The 16940-nt window shown below is 44.5% G+C and overlaps 1 protein-coding gene across 1 annotated transcript in view; it reads right to left on the bottom strand.

Moving 5' to 3' along the window:
• Positions 1–4409: 4409 nt before the first annotated feature.
• The window catches only part of lpar1 (lysophosphatidic acid receptor 1), a 29319-nt gene continuing 16788 nt past the window's right edge, over positions 4410–16940 (bottom strand). The window contains exons 2-3 of the mRNA XM_076164244.1: positions 16367–16940; positions 4410–7950 (exon numbers count right to left, since the gene is read on the bottom strand). The exon at positions 16367–16940 is cut by the window's right edge and continues 188 nt beyond it. Coding sequence (XP_076020359.1) covers positions 7625–7950; positions 16367–16940 — 900 coding nt within the window. The 3' untranslated portion in view covers positions 4410–7624. The remainder of the gene's footprint in view (positions 7951–16366) is intronic.

Raw genomic sequence — 16940 nt, 5'->3', positions numbered from 1 at the left:
CGCCATTGCATGTTGTGATTAAAACATTTACATGCTGGAATAAATCAATTTATGATCGTATAATCTCGGTCTCATCTTGAAAGAAGCATTCGTTGTTGTTGTTTGAAATAAAAGCCTAAAGTTGAAACTGCTTCTCACTCACAAAGTACAGGAACACACACACACTCACTCACTCAGTCTTTCCCTCTCCCACACACACACAATAATTTATTCTCCACCCAGCTGTGTAAAAGTTAAATTATGGTCTCGATGTTCCACAATAATCTGTGTAATTTGTGGGGTAAATCAGATAAAGCCTTTGGTGTTTTCATTTGTTTTGTTTTGTAAATGTATGATATATTCAGTGTTTGATTGGTATGCAACGAGAGAAGCTTTGAACAGCTGAAAAGGTCAAATGTGGTTTGAAGTTATGATTTTGTAATTAGAACCTTTGATTTAAAATGATGCAATTTTTTGGTCACTCAAACTCCCTGTGAGTTCTATTTTGTCTCGCTTGTAAATAAAAGCAATTATGAAACACTTTTGTATCACAGATGTGGGTGGAGAGAGTCGAAGCACAGACCTTTGGATGTATTCACTGTCTAATCATTGTAGTAAATATTGCACTTTTAAAACAGTTTTACATAAACAAAACAAAACTGTAACATCTTAGTACTAGTACTACTTCTTTAGTTAAGTTTTGAAGGTTGTATGTAAGCACACACACACATTAAAATAAGACTTGCTTACCGGTAACAATGTTCTCAAGCTGTCTGTCTGTTTTCCATTAGGGACGGAGTGATGCATGATGGTCTGTGTAACCATACCAATGAATCCCAGTACAGTTTGACTGTAGGATTAAGAATGACACATAATCATGTTGAGTGACTAAAATACAGATGACACACACACACACACATGCTTCCTGCTGGCCTGCACTCCCTGGAAATCAGCTGACACGAACCACCTGGTGCATCCATTTCCTGTTTCCCATGGTGCACCTGGATGAATAAGCTCCTCCCCCAAACTCCTGCATGATTATGCAATATCTTTACATTCACATTTAGAGTTACAAACTGTATTTTTCTATCTTAGAGAAATTGAATAATTGACATCAAATTTAATAAAAAAATATTAAATAGGCACAAAATGGTTAAATTTAAAAAGCCAATGTCTGCGGGCCTGAGTGGTGTGTGTGTGTGTGTGTGTGTGGATTTGAGGGTATGGTACCAATAATCCTGATTTATCCTCAATTGTTAAACTTCAGTCCAATGAGGCAAATTCTTGTTGGGCCGTCCAGTGTGAGTATGGACGCACAGAGAGGACGAGCAGGGACAACACGCCGCTGTAAATCCCATCATGCTCAGCAACAGGCGACATCCTGTTCTTTCGCTCGCCACCATCTGCTGTGGCTTCACGGTTAGGCTGCAGCCAAAAGGCCACGTCCACAGACACGCCCCCGCCAAATGAGCCATACTCCAAACTTCCTCACCATAAAAGCTGCTTTCAAGTACACGGAGAGACACAGTGCGGCCCAACCTGCGTCACGTTCAGGTACCGGCCAGATTTCCTAAAGGTTGCATGTTATAGTTTAAGCTTCAGTTGACTTTAAGCCTCCACCCCCCCACCTCCCCCCGACTCTCTTTCTGCTTACTTCATCATCAGCTCTCCTTGATACATGCACCATAACAACGCCCCCGCTCCTCGCCCCCACATACACACACACGCACACACACACAATATCAATAGTCATTTACCATGTGGACGTGTAGATGCAGCAGTATTATTTCTCACCACAAGAGGGACCAGGCACAACATGAAGAGGTCAGCGAGGTCAGGCACCTAAAAATCTGCAGAATAAACATATATGATATATGTTTGTCATAATGGAGAGCATGTGTCTGCGTCAGTGTGCCACAATGTTTCACATATGTGTGCAAATGTGTGTGTGTGTGTGTTGGCGGGGGGGAGGTGCCCAATGTAAACTGTTTAGAGTGGGCTGTGTGGAGTTTGGCCTTTGTTGGCTCATCCCTCTTCTCCTTCATCTAAACTGTGGAGAGCCTCACTCACTCCCCTCATCCTCCTCTGTCCTTTCTTGTCTCCTCCTCTCCTTTCTCAGCTCCTACTCCTTTCTGTACGCCTCTTCTTTCTTTCTTTCTTTCTTTCTTTTTTTCTTTCTTTCTTTCTTTCTTTCTTTTTGTCATGACATCGTGTTCATTTACTCATGGAGGTTTTTTGGCGGGAGCGTCGACTCTTACTGACCTCTCTTTGCTTTTTGCTTCGCTGGAAGAAAAGGGGGCGGCGTCCATCCTGGAAGTGTCCTCGATGTAAACTATTGACCCAAATCAGATCCTGTACAAATATGAGATGAGAAGCACAGCGGTTTTAGTGGTGACAGATGTCGGGGAATCACACTGAGACACAACACAAACACAGATACGTGCTCACATAATCTCACAACATGAAGTGACGTCCATGAAGTATTGTTTCCCGTCTCACTCTGCCTGCACCTTCTTCTGACGCTTCCCTTCTTCTCTGAAGCGCCATGCAGATGTTTTTCCTTCTTCATTCACTCTGAAATGAAACATGTTTTGTAAACACAGTGATTCAGAGTGTTTTTTCTCCAAACTCAGTGTTGATCTGAATGGACCCGGGCTCTAACCTCCCTGCAGCTCTCTCTCGCTCTCTCTCTCTCTCTCTCTCTCTCTCTCTCTCTCTCTCTCTCTCTCTGTTTGGGGATCAGGGAATCAAACTAACGAGACACTACTTCCTGTTTTCTCACAGTGATCTGCTTTGGTGCAACTGAGCAGCACAGCGATTTGATAAAGCTGAAGCAACACTGTCTGTTAGACGAGGTGATACTATTTGTCGATATCAAACCTTATTACGAACATGTTTCTTAAAAGTCTTGATACAATATAAAATTAGAAAAATAAACATTTCTTGTTTTTGACGGGACACAGCTTTTGTCTGTTGACTGTATTTACTTTAACGACCTCACAAGCAAGAGGACATTTGACCACGGGGACCAATTTATCAGTCAGCAAAACATGCTGGGAAACATGGAAAGTGTCTGTATTGACACTGTGTGAAGACATGACACACACACACACACACACACACACACAGTGTCAATTTAAGCACACAGGAACTTCCTGTGTGGCCAAAGCTGAGTTGGCTCTCATTGGCCAATTCATGCAGCAACAGGAAGTGCGGAGACGTATATCAGTCAGCTGGAGTCTAGTGCTGAAGAGGCTGTGGAACACGAAACACAGTGCGCACACACACACGCACACACACACACAGAAACATTTGGCTGCTTAGTTTGACCTTATGACTCAGACAGCAGAGATCTGTTGTGACATCACTGCAACATTTAGCCTTTAGAGCTCAGAGCACATAGAGGAGAGTCATGTTGGATTAAACATGTGCTTTGGAATTTCAGTCAGAATTTCAAGAAGCCGAACTACGCAAATATAAACTTGTGTTCTCCAAGACGTTGAGAGTCTCCGGTGTGTAATCTCTTGTTTTCCATCTGCCAGTAATGTCTTTGTTATGAAAATGTTTGGCCTCCATCTAACTTCAAGCTGCAAAATGGCAGAAACAAAGTGTAGGAAACAGCAGTAGTTCATGGCCCCTTGCTGGGCCCTGCAGGCTCTCACTGACAGCAGGTAAACTCCTCACTGTCTCACACTTTCCAGCTTGTTGGGGGATGAAAGCTGCTGAAACTTCCAGTAACAAAGCTGCATCTCTCATATTCACAGGAGCACAGAGCCAAGGCTGCACATCAGCAAACTCTATTCAGTATTTTCTCACGTCTCTCCTTCAACCACACCCTGCTGAAGATTTCCCAAAAGAAATCTGTGTCGGGAAGAACACCGCTGGAGGTTGAGGTTGTCCAAACTGTGAGAAAAGCCTCAAGGTCCATAGATTATTAGGTCTCGCTGTGAAAACACAGAGGGGAGAGATAATGATGTATAGGTTATCAGTCTGTGTCTGTCTGTGACCCAGAGTGCTCCTCTGTTTGCCTGAAAGTGGCTTTTAGGAAGTTATTGAGACAAAAACAATGGTGGGAAACGGCAAGAAAGAGAGAAATGGAAACACTGAACAAGCAGACAGGATCTCCTGCAGTTAAACCGTCAGAATCATCAGATAGATGCTGCAGCTTTGCTTCATTTATCCAAGTTTGACACGTTTTGATGAAAATCCTTGGAGCTGATGGCTAATGGTTTCACAATTTTGAAAAGAGAGATGAGGGGTGGTTGCCAGTGTTGCTAGAAGTGGGCGTGGCTTGTGGTTTACCCAGTTCAGGTGCTGACCAGTAGGTGTCACGAGTGCAACTCTGGGTTTCTGTGGACGAGAACTTTACTGTCACTTTCAAGTTTCAAACTATACAAAAAAAGACGACAAATGTTAATACTTTTGTTGTGTTTTATTGTTGGAATATCAACACTATGCGTGTGGCTGGACTGATATTGGCCCCTACAGTATACAGAGTATACGAATCACATTTACTTCTGTGTCACAATTCTTTTCTATAAGATATTCGGTTAAATCTGAGGCTCGGCTGAATTTTCCATAAACATTGAAAAGCAATATTTCACTTTGGAAGAACAAAAGGTCACAGAGGTCAAAATCATGACAGTAAACTACAACCACAACATTACATCATGTTTTTTGAAATGTAATTGTAATCCAATGAATGTAAACAAACAGCATTGGATTGAAGCTGTTGCTGTGGTAACCATCTGTGGCGCTTTCACAATGTTGACACGATTTATTTACATTTACGAATTTATACCCATTTCACAATTTGTCAAGTCTGAGTTTTTGTATCTACAATACCAGCAAACGGGACGTGACCTTGCGTGAAAACATTCTGCAAAAATGAAATATTGTCTTTGTCCCACTTTATGTCAAACGATAATGTTATATAAAACTGGATGGCACTGCACACGGAGACATCTAGTTGGTCACAAACAGGTTAATAACTGCTAATGGAGTCTATAGGGAATTCAGTAATTATGTTCACCACTCGACGACATCATCATAACATAGAACCATAAACAAAACTCTACAGTACATTTGGACAGAGTATTACAAAACTGAATTTACAAACACAAAACATATTCCCTTTGGTGATTAACTTTTGAATAATATATTTTATATACATACACACTGTACACGCATACTTACACTGGTACGCACCATGCACCATACTGGTAAACACACAGAGACAGAAAGTTTAGTTGGTTTTACTATATAACCTGAATCAATCCTGCGTCACAAAATGGTTACAGTGGAGGTCAAATACGGAGGTTTGGGGGTCAGTAAGTCAACATGGGGTCGTTAGCGCCCCCTGGAGTCGCAGAGGTATTTACAATGAAGTGCGAAACGTTTGCCGCGGTCCAATGTGTGTGACGACAGTGCGACGACATGTGTCTCCACGTTCAATTATTCTGGAAGCAAACAATGGTATTTATCTTGATTTCTGGAAGACGTCTGTAAGATTCATACGTACGCTTGTTTTGTTTTACACTTCATTTGCTGAGAATTGTCACTATATGTAAATAAGAAACAACCACCTAAAATGTTCATCATGACTGCAACCATCTCATATGATGACACAAACAAAAAACACTAAAGTATTCCTGATTGGACGTCTAATTTACTTCATGTCACCGATAATACTATGACGAAATAAAGTGTGTACGCTTCCCCTCACACTGACCTCAGTCCTGTTTATGTCGAGGAGCTAAAGGGAATTCTGTTTCACTTAAACACTGTTCATACTGTCAGCTTCACTTCAACTCCCAGAAAGAGACGTCAAGTTTTATGTCACAATCTCAAAGTCTGTTAACGCTCTGCAGATCGGACCTTTGGCTTTGCATCACGCAGGCTGTGGCACAGAGCCTGTCATCAAACCCAAAACACCCTCCTGGAGGGTTTTAGAGGAGAAAATTCCCTGGAACGACTCCTGTTTCTGTTTCCTTCTGGAGGGAAATGAAAACGTCTTGCAGATCTTGTTTGCTTCTCGTATAAAAATTGGATGAACGCAAAAGAAATCATTCAGATGATTTCACAAAGGCCTCGTCATTGGGTAATACGACATCCTCTAGGCGGGAAGAAGGAGGAATCTGCTACAGAAAGAAACACTAATGCAGTCATATCTGGGACGTCTCCAAACCTGTCAAGCATCACCAAAGACTCCTGGGATCATTGTGGTTTCTAAATACCGTGTTTAGAGATGCTTAACCAAGGAAGAGGGGTCCAAATGGTATCAAGAAAGATGCTGAGTCATCACCATGGAGGTTCAAGCTGCTGGAGATGACGTCTAGGTCCAGAGGTTATGGTTGTATGCCGCGGTTGGCTCCGTTAATTAAGACAAACTAAGAAGCAGTGGTAAGTCTACTCCTTTGCCGTTTGGTAAGTCAGTGGAACCTGTGACATTTTGTGTGTGTTTGATTGAACTTCCAGAATGTACCTACAGTAGCAGCTGGAGCGGTAGAGCTTGAATCGTGCCTTGAACCGAACCCAAGGCCTGATTTGGGAGAGCGCTTTCTGAGTCCGAACCCAATTACAGACTCAGGAACTGGTGCTCGAAGCCCTTACATGGAGCTGAGAGTTTTCAATCCGAGTCCGACTTTAAACCTGACAACATTCTGCCGAGTGCTCGAGCCCAAAACTCAACTTTGTTCAGTAATCGGTAAACAAACATTTGCCTAATATGGGTAAAATCACAGCTATAATGGCTTATTTTAATATTTGAGTATGTTTATGTGATGGATGGTGAGTATATTAAGGCATTAATGTGGATGTAGCATAGCAGAGGAGGGGGTGGTAGTGCAACAGCTCTAGGTTCAGTAACAGCACACAGATCCCAACGGAACACCAGATTAGTGATCGAGCCGTCCGGGAAAGGAAACACTGCGAACGCCGAACTGATGAATATACTCTAGTTCTACTAATATTACACATTACTGCTGATACCACAATGACACACTAAGGGAAGCAACATTTTACACCCGGTCCAAGCCCGATGTGGATCTCATATATGATTTCAGAATGCGACTCAACACGGTGGGAAGAGTCGGTTCCCACTGGGTTCAAAGCTCTAACGTAAGGTTCTAACTCTGGACTTCTATCCACTTAAAATTCAAGACTGTTAATAAAAAACACTGCTAAGCCTCCAGAGGTGAACCTGGACAAAATGTTCTAAACCCGCTCGTACAGAATGCAAAGTAATTGAATAGAGAAAGAAATGGGATATACTGGCATTACCTTCACTTCACAGATAACTTCTTAAATAGTTCATATCAGCGTTGCTCCTAACAACGCATTAAAACAAATAGAAAATAATACACAACTAAACAAAAATACTAACAGCCTATCACAGTCCTTCATGATGGGACGCCGGCTCTTTCCTTTCTCCATATGGTCTCTACATCATTTCATTCTTCATAGTTGCCATCCTCTCCTCCTTCATCAACTCTCCTACATCTGCCTGCCCAAACCTCACCACATGGGTCACTGTGTTAAGTCCATTCCACGCTTGCAGTCCCTCTTGACCTCCACTAACCATGGTCCACCCTTTCTCAGTCCATAGAGACCAGCGGGACTCGTCTCTACGACCTGCAGCCCTCCTTTATACCACCGAGTGTTCGTTGCGGTGGTGGTGATGGTGGTGCATGTTGCTTCCGCTCAGCACCGCGTGGTTGACGGATGACGCCGATCGGTCGGACCCTTCAGCGACCGTCCCGTTGACGTTCTCCTGCCGATGGCAGCACAGGATCTGCCTGAAGGTGGCGCTCATCTCCTTGTCACGGTAGGAGTAGATGATGGGGTTCATGGCCGAGTTGAACTCAGCAAGGAGCAGGAAGAACTTCTCGTAGGTCAGGACGTTGCACCTGGCGCAGAAGACGTCCAGAAGGAGGATGACCAGGCCCGGGGTCCAGCAGACAATGAAGGCTCCTGCACAGATAGAGAAGATGAAGGTGAGAGAAGGAAATGGAGATCGCTTAGAGGAAGCAGAGTCGCTAAGCCTGACTGATGAGCTCATAGGATTGAGTCTGGATTCAAACATACACACATACACATTGGTCTTTCTCTATTTCTTGTCTCTATAATAAACCTAAAAATGCAAAGATAACACAAGATTGTGATTTGGGTCACTTACAATGTTTCTTACCAACTAAGACAAGAATGAAAGAACACACATGTACAAGCTCATATTGCCACCTTGCCTTTTTAATTTGCTCTAGCATGGATTCATTGATCTAAGGTTTCTCTCTGTTCTAAGGTTTCCACAGGTTTGTCTCAGTGGATCCTGTCCTAAATCTCTCACTCGTGGAGACCTGGACTGCACTGTGTCGGCAGAGAAGCGGTCTTCTCTCTCTGGCCGTAGAAGGCGGAATGATCTCAGCGTGTGCTTAGGCCGTCACCCTGACTTCGCCGGGAAATGGCATGTTTTCTTTCCCCTTATCTGCTCTCTGAGTCCGCACAAAATCCTTGAGCTCTAACACATTTTATGATTGGCATCACTCTGCAAATACATTACAATCACTCTACCAGCCCACCGCCGGCTCTCTACAACCACCATCAACGCTCTGTGCACTCTCATGCCATTGTGGATGTGGGCACAAACACTTCTTCATCAACATTTTAACTTAATATGTTGTTGTTTTGCCTTCTGAGACTCCATGGTCTGCTGAACAAATTAGAAACTTGGAACCTTGAACAACAGAGCGACCGCAGATTACCATGACACCAGGAGCAAATCGAAAAAGATGGATGACTTCATGACTTCCTGCCTGCATGCTCATAAATGTCAAATTGTAGTGCCTGCATCCAAAAACATGGATATGCATTTAATCAGCGACGCAATTTGTCAAAACTACAGGAAAACAGCAGCGTGTGAAAGACAGAAATTTGGGAGCGAGTCAGGAAAACGTAAAGACTCGATGACAAATGAAGTAAGCAGAGACGCGGCGGAGTGACCCATTGACAGGCAGGTCTGTTATCTCTTAGCGTTCCACAGGCAGCAGCTGCAGCGAGTGATTGACCTCACTTCCCAGCTATGCAGGCAGCCTCCGGACTTAAGATAAATTTCTTTGCAGCCCAGCGAAGGAAACCATGCGAACCATTGGTCTCTCTGTTAAACGTCTTAATCTTACAGAATGAGACAGAGCGCAAGAACACGAGCAAAGATTTGAGTCAAAACACAACAACACTTTCACAATGATCACAGCAGCATCAGGATGCAATTACATCAACGTTCTTCCTGTACAGCAAACACAACTATCTTTGTTTTCCCCCTGAATCTTTAATATGGAAACAGTTTGGTTTGATTGGAATAGTTATTCTATTAATTTGTTTCAGTTTGGAGCCGCAGTTTGTTGGTTTGTTTGCAGAAACGCGTCGTAAAACTCAGGCCCGCATGAGAAACGCGATCCAGGCCAAAGCTTTCTAAGAAGACAAGGAACAACTCCCACTAAAACCTGTAAAAGATGTTGGGAGAGGAAATCCCAAAAGAGATTTCCTCTCCTGGAATCGTCCAGGTGAGCAGCAGGAGCCGTAGGTGGGAAAGAGATAATTAGTAAAACAGGAAACGCTGTGTGAACCCTCAGCTCTACAGATGAGCGTTCATACTCTTCCTCCCTGATCTCCATTTGCTTCTGTCACAGCCGTCGTCTCAAAATTGTTCCCTCCACTTGTCTAAGAATGTGTTCGGTTCACCACATGGAGGAGCGACGCAGCCGTGCTGAGGTGACAGATGGGAATCCAACGTTGTTGTTTAGGGAAGAAACCACTCAGAGTCTGGCACTGCGAACGCCACAAGAGAGGCCGGAGGGACGGAAAAGCGGAGGAAAGTAAACAAGCATGGCTCCTGGAAAATCAGGAAATGCATGGAAAACTCATCTGACACTTCCCAGGGCTTTGATAGGGTGTGTGTGGGATTACACAGAAGCACAGAGAGAGAGAGAACCTGAATATGTGTTGAAGTTTGACATTATAGGATTGCGAGAACCCTGTTTTTAAATGGCGGACTTCAATTTTCCTTGTTTTACATATGTGTTTGAGAGAGAGAGAGAGAGCGAGCGAGAGAGACCGAGAGAGAGAGAGAGAGAGGGCAGTGTCTATAACAAACAGAGGGCGATGGGAACAAAATTAAGGAAATAATGGGGACCAGACTACAGCAATCAAGCCTGCACTCCCCCACACACACACACACACAAGGGTAGACAGGGATAAACACAAGCACACACACACACACAGACACGCACACACGTGACCCTGCGTGGCACACACACACACAGCTGGGACAGCACTATGAGAAAACAGACGTCCCCTTCACCGCTCCACCTCCGAATCTCATTCATCAAACTATCAGCTGTGTGATCAACATTATAATCAGTATAAACAACAACCAGCGTCTCTCTGAGCGTCACTGTGAGTCGCCTCATACGAAAACTTGTGTCAGAACGAGCAAACAGGCATTTAGTGCATATTGGTGGAATCTGAGCGGCTGCACTTCTACGTCCTGGGAAAAGGAGCCGTCTCCTCTAATCTATCGTAATGTTCTGTGGGAAACGTCTTCGTCTAATGTGCCGATGTGTCCCGTTTCATCCCCAGAGACGCGCATTTGTCCATTTGTCCTCATTAATGAGGTTTGCGGGCTTGTTTCTCAGTGGCACATTTCTGCTGGTTTGTGGGGCTGAAACACATAATCGTGAGGTTAAAAGGATCAGAGGCTGGACGCTCTGTGTGTAAACCCGCAAATTGACGGGTTTACATTTCACTCGCTGCCAACCATTTCCCAAAGCACAACATTATTGGATTACACTGATTTTCGACTTTTCCGGCTCCTCACTTTACTATGTCAAGAAAATGCCATAAAAATAATAACGTCATCCATATCCATTTTTGTCCTTATTTGTATTTAGTTAGAATAATGTTACATTGCACTTGTTGAATGAAACCCATCATGTTACTCAGAATAGCCTCACCTAGATGTCTGCAGGGCTTGTTTCCCTGGCAACAAAAGCATCCAGTAATACTTTTCATGCATACTTTCTGTCTGTATCATACTTGCATATACAGGTCTTACTTGGCCAATCAAAAGAGACCAGGCTATTATCGGGAGCACCTCTAAAAGAAAGTAGCTAATACGGCCTGTTTTCACTCAGTGTGCACATTTGCTGGCAAAATTAAGACAGAAATTACACTAAACTAACGAACTAGTACTTATCTGAACTGAATCTGTTTTGGTGCCTGAGCTCTTCATTTAGACCTGTCGTCTCTCTCAGCCCGTGTCTGTCTCTCTCTTTCACACCCTGTCTCTACATCCCGCCATCCACGTGCGGTTCTGACCGTGATCCGGCTCCAACCAGCACCAAAGCAGACAGGAGACGTTCCATCTTCCTGTGACGGCCGCTGCGGCTTCCCGTTTTCAGTTTTTTTTCTCTCTTTCACATGAGGATTTATTCTTTTCCTTCCCGGACACTTTTCCCACATCACTAGCTCCGTACGAACATATGCTGCAGATTAGATTAAAGTTCAAATTTTGCAGTGAAATGTTGAGGACCATAAAGAGGCTCTGCTGTCCGCAAAGGGGCAGAGTCGGTGTCACACTGATCCGCTTGGGATCCTTCCAGGGTCTCCCGAGTGTGTGCGAAACTCTCCCTTCCTCTCGTTTCCATGACAGATGCTCGCCTAATTCCTCACTGCAGGATTACTGTGTCATAGCTTTAAAAAATGCACCTTATTATTCACAATGTGCCAGAAATGAAACACTTTTCTCTTTAAAATTCACTTTACTCCAGGAAATGCCCCATTAGTTTGTATTTGTATAAATTAATATAAGTGCTTTACAGTGCTCCTTGGGTAAAACAGCATCATTTCAGGAGCCATGACATTAAGTTGGCTTACTTTGTGTGTAATAAATGAAATATAAATCTGTGCAGCCTCTAGACGATTAAAGAAGCGGTAGCAGAGTTTGCCAAAGACCCCCAACGGAAGCTGCAGCATTCAGAACGACAGATGCGCCATTTGCCATTTGTGAATGATTGGAAATGCTGCACTGTGACCAACAATTCCCTCCATTAAGAGCATCACACACATACACACACAGAGAGAAAACAGGTGACATGTGAAACCACATACCAAGCATGTTTCAGCACTGAGGGCAGATCACGGTTCGCCCTGATTGGTTCTGGTCTGTCAGCCAAAGGAACACATGCACATTGTCGAATCAGAGAGAAGGCGTGTGTGGGTGTGTGTGGGTGTGTGGGTTGGGCGACGCATACTGTCTGAGGATGCGGCCACATGCAACAACACCATGAGGTCCAAGATAATGAGATCATTCACAGAAGCTCCCCCACATCAACCAACACCTGACACATACACACACTGACCTACACACACACACATGTTGAGCAGGCGTTGATGAATGGAGGATAGAGGTCACGGTGAATTGGACAGAGCTACTGAGTCATTAGAAGAGTGTGGAGAGGTAACTGCTGTCGGTGTCATTCAAACGTTTTTTTCAGCGTCAGATCATCGTGCGGATCGTAAGGCTCGCCATGATCGCTCGCTTTAATAACCTCCCTATACACCAATTTACAAAACAAACACACAATCTAACTCAATTACCAGGCAACAGCACTCATCAGCCAGGACAGAAGTATGTGGACGCATCTTTTAGCCTCTATCTGCTTATTGAATGAAAAACTATAAAGCAAAAATGTCACAGTTCCTCTATATGATACCGATACTTTTCCTTTACGGCACCGCACATATAAACTTGTACTTCCCTGCATGTATGCGTGTTATCCCTGCATGTGTGTGTGTGAGAGTTCCAGTCTCTTGAGAGGACACATGTTCAATTGTCTTTGTACGGCAGAGCTGAAGCCAGATTGTGGTTTTGTTTCCCCATCACTGGACTAAATGATCTGTGCACTAGAGCTGATGTGAAAGGAGCAGCTCCCACATCCCACACTGTTTACGTGAGTGTTTGTGTGTATTTACGGTTACACTCATATGCGTGAGGGTGTGGAACAAGTTCATTTTTTTTCCCAACTCGCCCTTCCTGTCCTTCCGAGAAGACATCAACCATGGTGGGTTTTGCAGTGCAGTGCCTGAGAGGGACGAGTGGAGGGGACGGCAGGGGGGCGCTCATTAGCATCTGGGTAGCAGATGGAACAGGATGGATGAGGAAATGCTGCGGCTTTACGTTCCTGTAAGGCTACACAGGCAGAACTCGTCAAAACCTTCTCCTAAGAACTTTCATATCATAAAAACATATTCAGATTCTCTTTTTCTCACAGTTTCGGAGCACTGGTCACTTCGTCTCCAGGCTCTTACAGTAAATAGGTCCTTTTCCATTGCACAGGAGTCAAGAACGGGACCATAGATCAGGTTCTGGTTCCTGTTTCAAGTGTTTCTACTCACTTCAGGGGACTCTGCACTGTAGTCCTGCTCAGGTCAGGGTCTTCACTTGTATCCCAGATACCTCAGACACAGCAACATCTTTTTGTGAACCATCTCATTTGATCCCTTCGAGCTCCCTCTGAATTTCGTCCTCTGACCCAATAACAACGCGATTTCACCTTGCCGCCCTGGTTTTCTACATTTCAATGCTTCTTTGTTTCCAGTTTTGCGCAACAAATGCATGGTGGCTAATGGCGCGACTGCAGATGTAGCTAATCAGTGATAAACAATGTAGTAGACCTTCCCCCTGGGCCCTGACGGTTCCTGTGAGTCTAGCATGCAAAATTTTTTTACAGGAAGTGGAAATTGAATGGTACCCTGGGCCAATAGAAGAATGCTATCCCCTCAGATCCTGACCTCCTCTGTGCAGGAGCCCTGTAGAGTCACTGTCTCTCAATCTGGGTTTAAAGTCTAAAACACTGTTGAAAGGAGATTGGAAGTCTAGTTTCTGCTGGTGTCTTCTTCATTGGTGGAGAACAGCGGTTGATTAGTCAGTTGATTCCAGTGGTTACTAGCTTTCACTGTGTTAAAACATATCCAAGCTCTCAGAACATTTTTAGAACAAGCCACTCTTGCAATATAATCCACAGCTCAGCACGTTCCAAAGCAATGATTGTTTCGCGATCACTCAAGCTTCAATGGGCAATTTCACCGCACAGAAGTATCACATTTAATACGACAATGGAACATAATGAGCAAGCGAAGAGTGGAACATTTCCCTGGATGTGTTGATTCGGCCATGAAAAGCGGTCACTACTGGAATCCACTCTGAGACTAATTCAAGCCAAGTACAACAATAACAGTGAAATTGGTTGACGCTGGTAACCTCTTCCTCCTATCAGCAGAGAAAAGCAGAACGAGTGCATCAGCTCTTTTCTCTCCTCTCCTTGTTCCAAAATGACCTCACTCACAAACGGCAGTGAATTCCTCAGACTGAAGCAAAACACATTACGCCCTCTTCTCCAAAGGTCGTCTCTGCCAGTGAAGCAGCTTCGGTAGAAACGTATCGCCAAAGACAAACATCATTGGTTCACCTTTGGAAGACTCGCTCCACTCAACGTTTTCACCCCCACAACTGTCACCAGGTCGTAACTTTCTCTCCACGATCACTTTAACAGTTCCTGGAAGTCGACAAAACTGACCGCATCCGTTTCTCGACGATTCTTTACCTTCCATGTAGTTAATTACTTCCAAGATGGCTGCATCCCTTCATGCGTCTGCACCGTCACATTGTTGAATCGGAGCCAGGCCCTTACTGGCAGAAGCTGACATTGAGAAACTCTGGAGATAGGGTGGGGACGTGTTTTGTTTCATTTCCACGGAGTTCTCTGCAGTATCTTGGTGAAGTCAGTTTCTCTTCGCGCAGTGAGACATTCTTGAATTTGACTGATTACGGCAGAGCAGAACAGCTGCAAAGTCACATCCATATTTTTCCTAATTTCACTCAGGAAGAATTGAGTCTGTAGATGAAGAGAGGATAAAGACTTCTTGCACTTTCATTTGCTTTGGCTCCACCATCCCGCTGTTAAAAGCCCATTCACCCAGAATATTAGATTTATTACTGGAACGATCTTTATCACAAAGCATTTCATGGAAAATTAATCCACTCACACAAGCATTTATCCATTAATCCATTATCTGCACCCGAGTGGCCAATAGGGTGAAAAGCAAAGTCTACAGGAAATGCAGAGCTTGTTGTTGTTTAATTATCACTTTTCATATCTGTATTGAGGCAAAGGACAATGTTAACTCTCATATTTCCGTCCATTCTGTAGGCTGCAGTGTACATTTGTCTCTCTGCTGTTCCGTGTGGCACTAAAGCAGCAGAGACAAGAGGATGAGATAACGCAGCCCGAGGAGTCTACCTTCATTTCACACCCCAAAGTTCACATGAGAGAGTTAATCTGCTACCGTGCTTGAGTGGGTCGACGTGGAAACAGCAATATCTTTATTTACTACGAAGCCGCCAAGGAGGCCTGGAGACTTGCATATTATCTTTACCGAATACTCTGACATAAATCTGTCCGAGTGAGCGCGCGGCCGAGCTCGAACATAAACCAGGCACTGTTTCAGAGAGAGAGAGAGCGAGAGAGAGCGAGAGAGAGAGAGAGAGAGAGAGAGAGAGAGAGAGAGAGAGAGAGAGAGAGAGAGAGAGAGAGAGAGAGACTACCACCCAAATGCACAAATCGGCACAAACACAACTATTCACTCACATCCTAAACATTAGCTGTGAGCTCAATTCTTCCCTGCAAATTTGATAAACTTGTACATAAACATTGTCACGGTAATGGTTTTAAGGTTTTATCACTGTAGTACTTGTGAGGGCTCTTTTGCTGGGCTGTCATGCAGATAACCTTCAGGCTCCTTTCTGCTCCTACTCTCAAACTCTCCTGAATGCTCTTTAAGTGCGTTTCCAAGAAATGAAGTCTCTGTTCAGATGGAAATCTTGCAGCAGTGGGAAGCAGTACGGTTTCTGCATCCCATAAAACAATTGCTCATACAATGTTACTGCAGTATCAGTGTGTTACAGAGCTAAAGAGGGCAATGTTGGTCAATGGATTTCCACCTAGTACACAACAACGCCAAACATGCTGTTCCAATGAGGTCAGAACATCAAGGTCAGAAGGAAGTGCAGTGAGTTTTAACATCTCAAACACTTAACAAACTTCAGTCATCAAAGTGCTGTGACGTAGAATCCAGACAGTTTCCTCTTCTAAAGCTGAGACAAGTTTGGGAACATTTCAAAACAATTGCAAAATATAAACAGTACTTGTGGAGACATGGGGATGAATTTAGACAGACAGACAGATGCACAGACAGACAGACAGACAGACAGACGGACCGACGGACCGACGGACAGACGGACCGACGGACAGATAGTGTACAACGTCTTCCTTACCCAACACAATGGCCACAGTCTTCAGCAGAGACATCATGGTGTCTCGGTTGCGACGTGGCCCGGAGCTGTGCCGCGACATCCTCATGGTCCTCTGCCGCACGTAAACAAAGATGTGAGCGTACAGAGTCACCATGACAACAAAAGTCACCAGGTTAAACACCGCCCAGAAGGTCAGGTAGGAGTTGCTGTACAGCGGCGCCATGCTGGAGCACCACCTAATACTACAGATACAGTTCCAGCCCACGCTGGGGATCGCACCCATGACTATGGACATGGTCCAGATTATAACGATCACCACCACCACCCGGCGGTTGCTCATGCGGGTGTGTAGCTGCATGCGGAACACGGTAATGTGGCGCTCGATGGCGATGGCGAGGAGGTTGGCCACGGATGCCGTCAGGCTGGTGTCAATCAGGCCTTGACGCAGCAGCCATGTTGAAACAGTGAGGCGCCTGGTGTTTGGTCCCGTGTTGAACATCAGGTAGAAGTAAGCCAGTCCAGCAAAGAAGTCAGCAGCGGCCAGGTTAGCCATCAGGTAGTAGATGGGGAAGTGGAACCTCCTGTTGACATAGAT

The sequence above is a fragment of the Genypterus blacodes genome, unplaced genomic scaffold (genome assembly GCF_046128005.1).
Source record: "Genypterus blacodes isolate CSIRO-AG114 ecotype Tasmania unplaced genomic scaffold, CSIRO-AGI_Gbla_v1 ptg000133l_1, whole genome shotgun sequence".
Lineage (NCBI taxonomy): Eukaryota > Metazoa > Chordata > Actinopteri > Ophidiiformes > Ophidiidae > Genypterus > Genypterus blacodes.
Note: the sequence above shows the minus strand (reverse complement) of the source record. Positions and strands in the feature narration are given on the sequence as shown.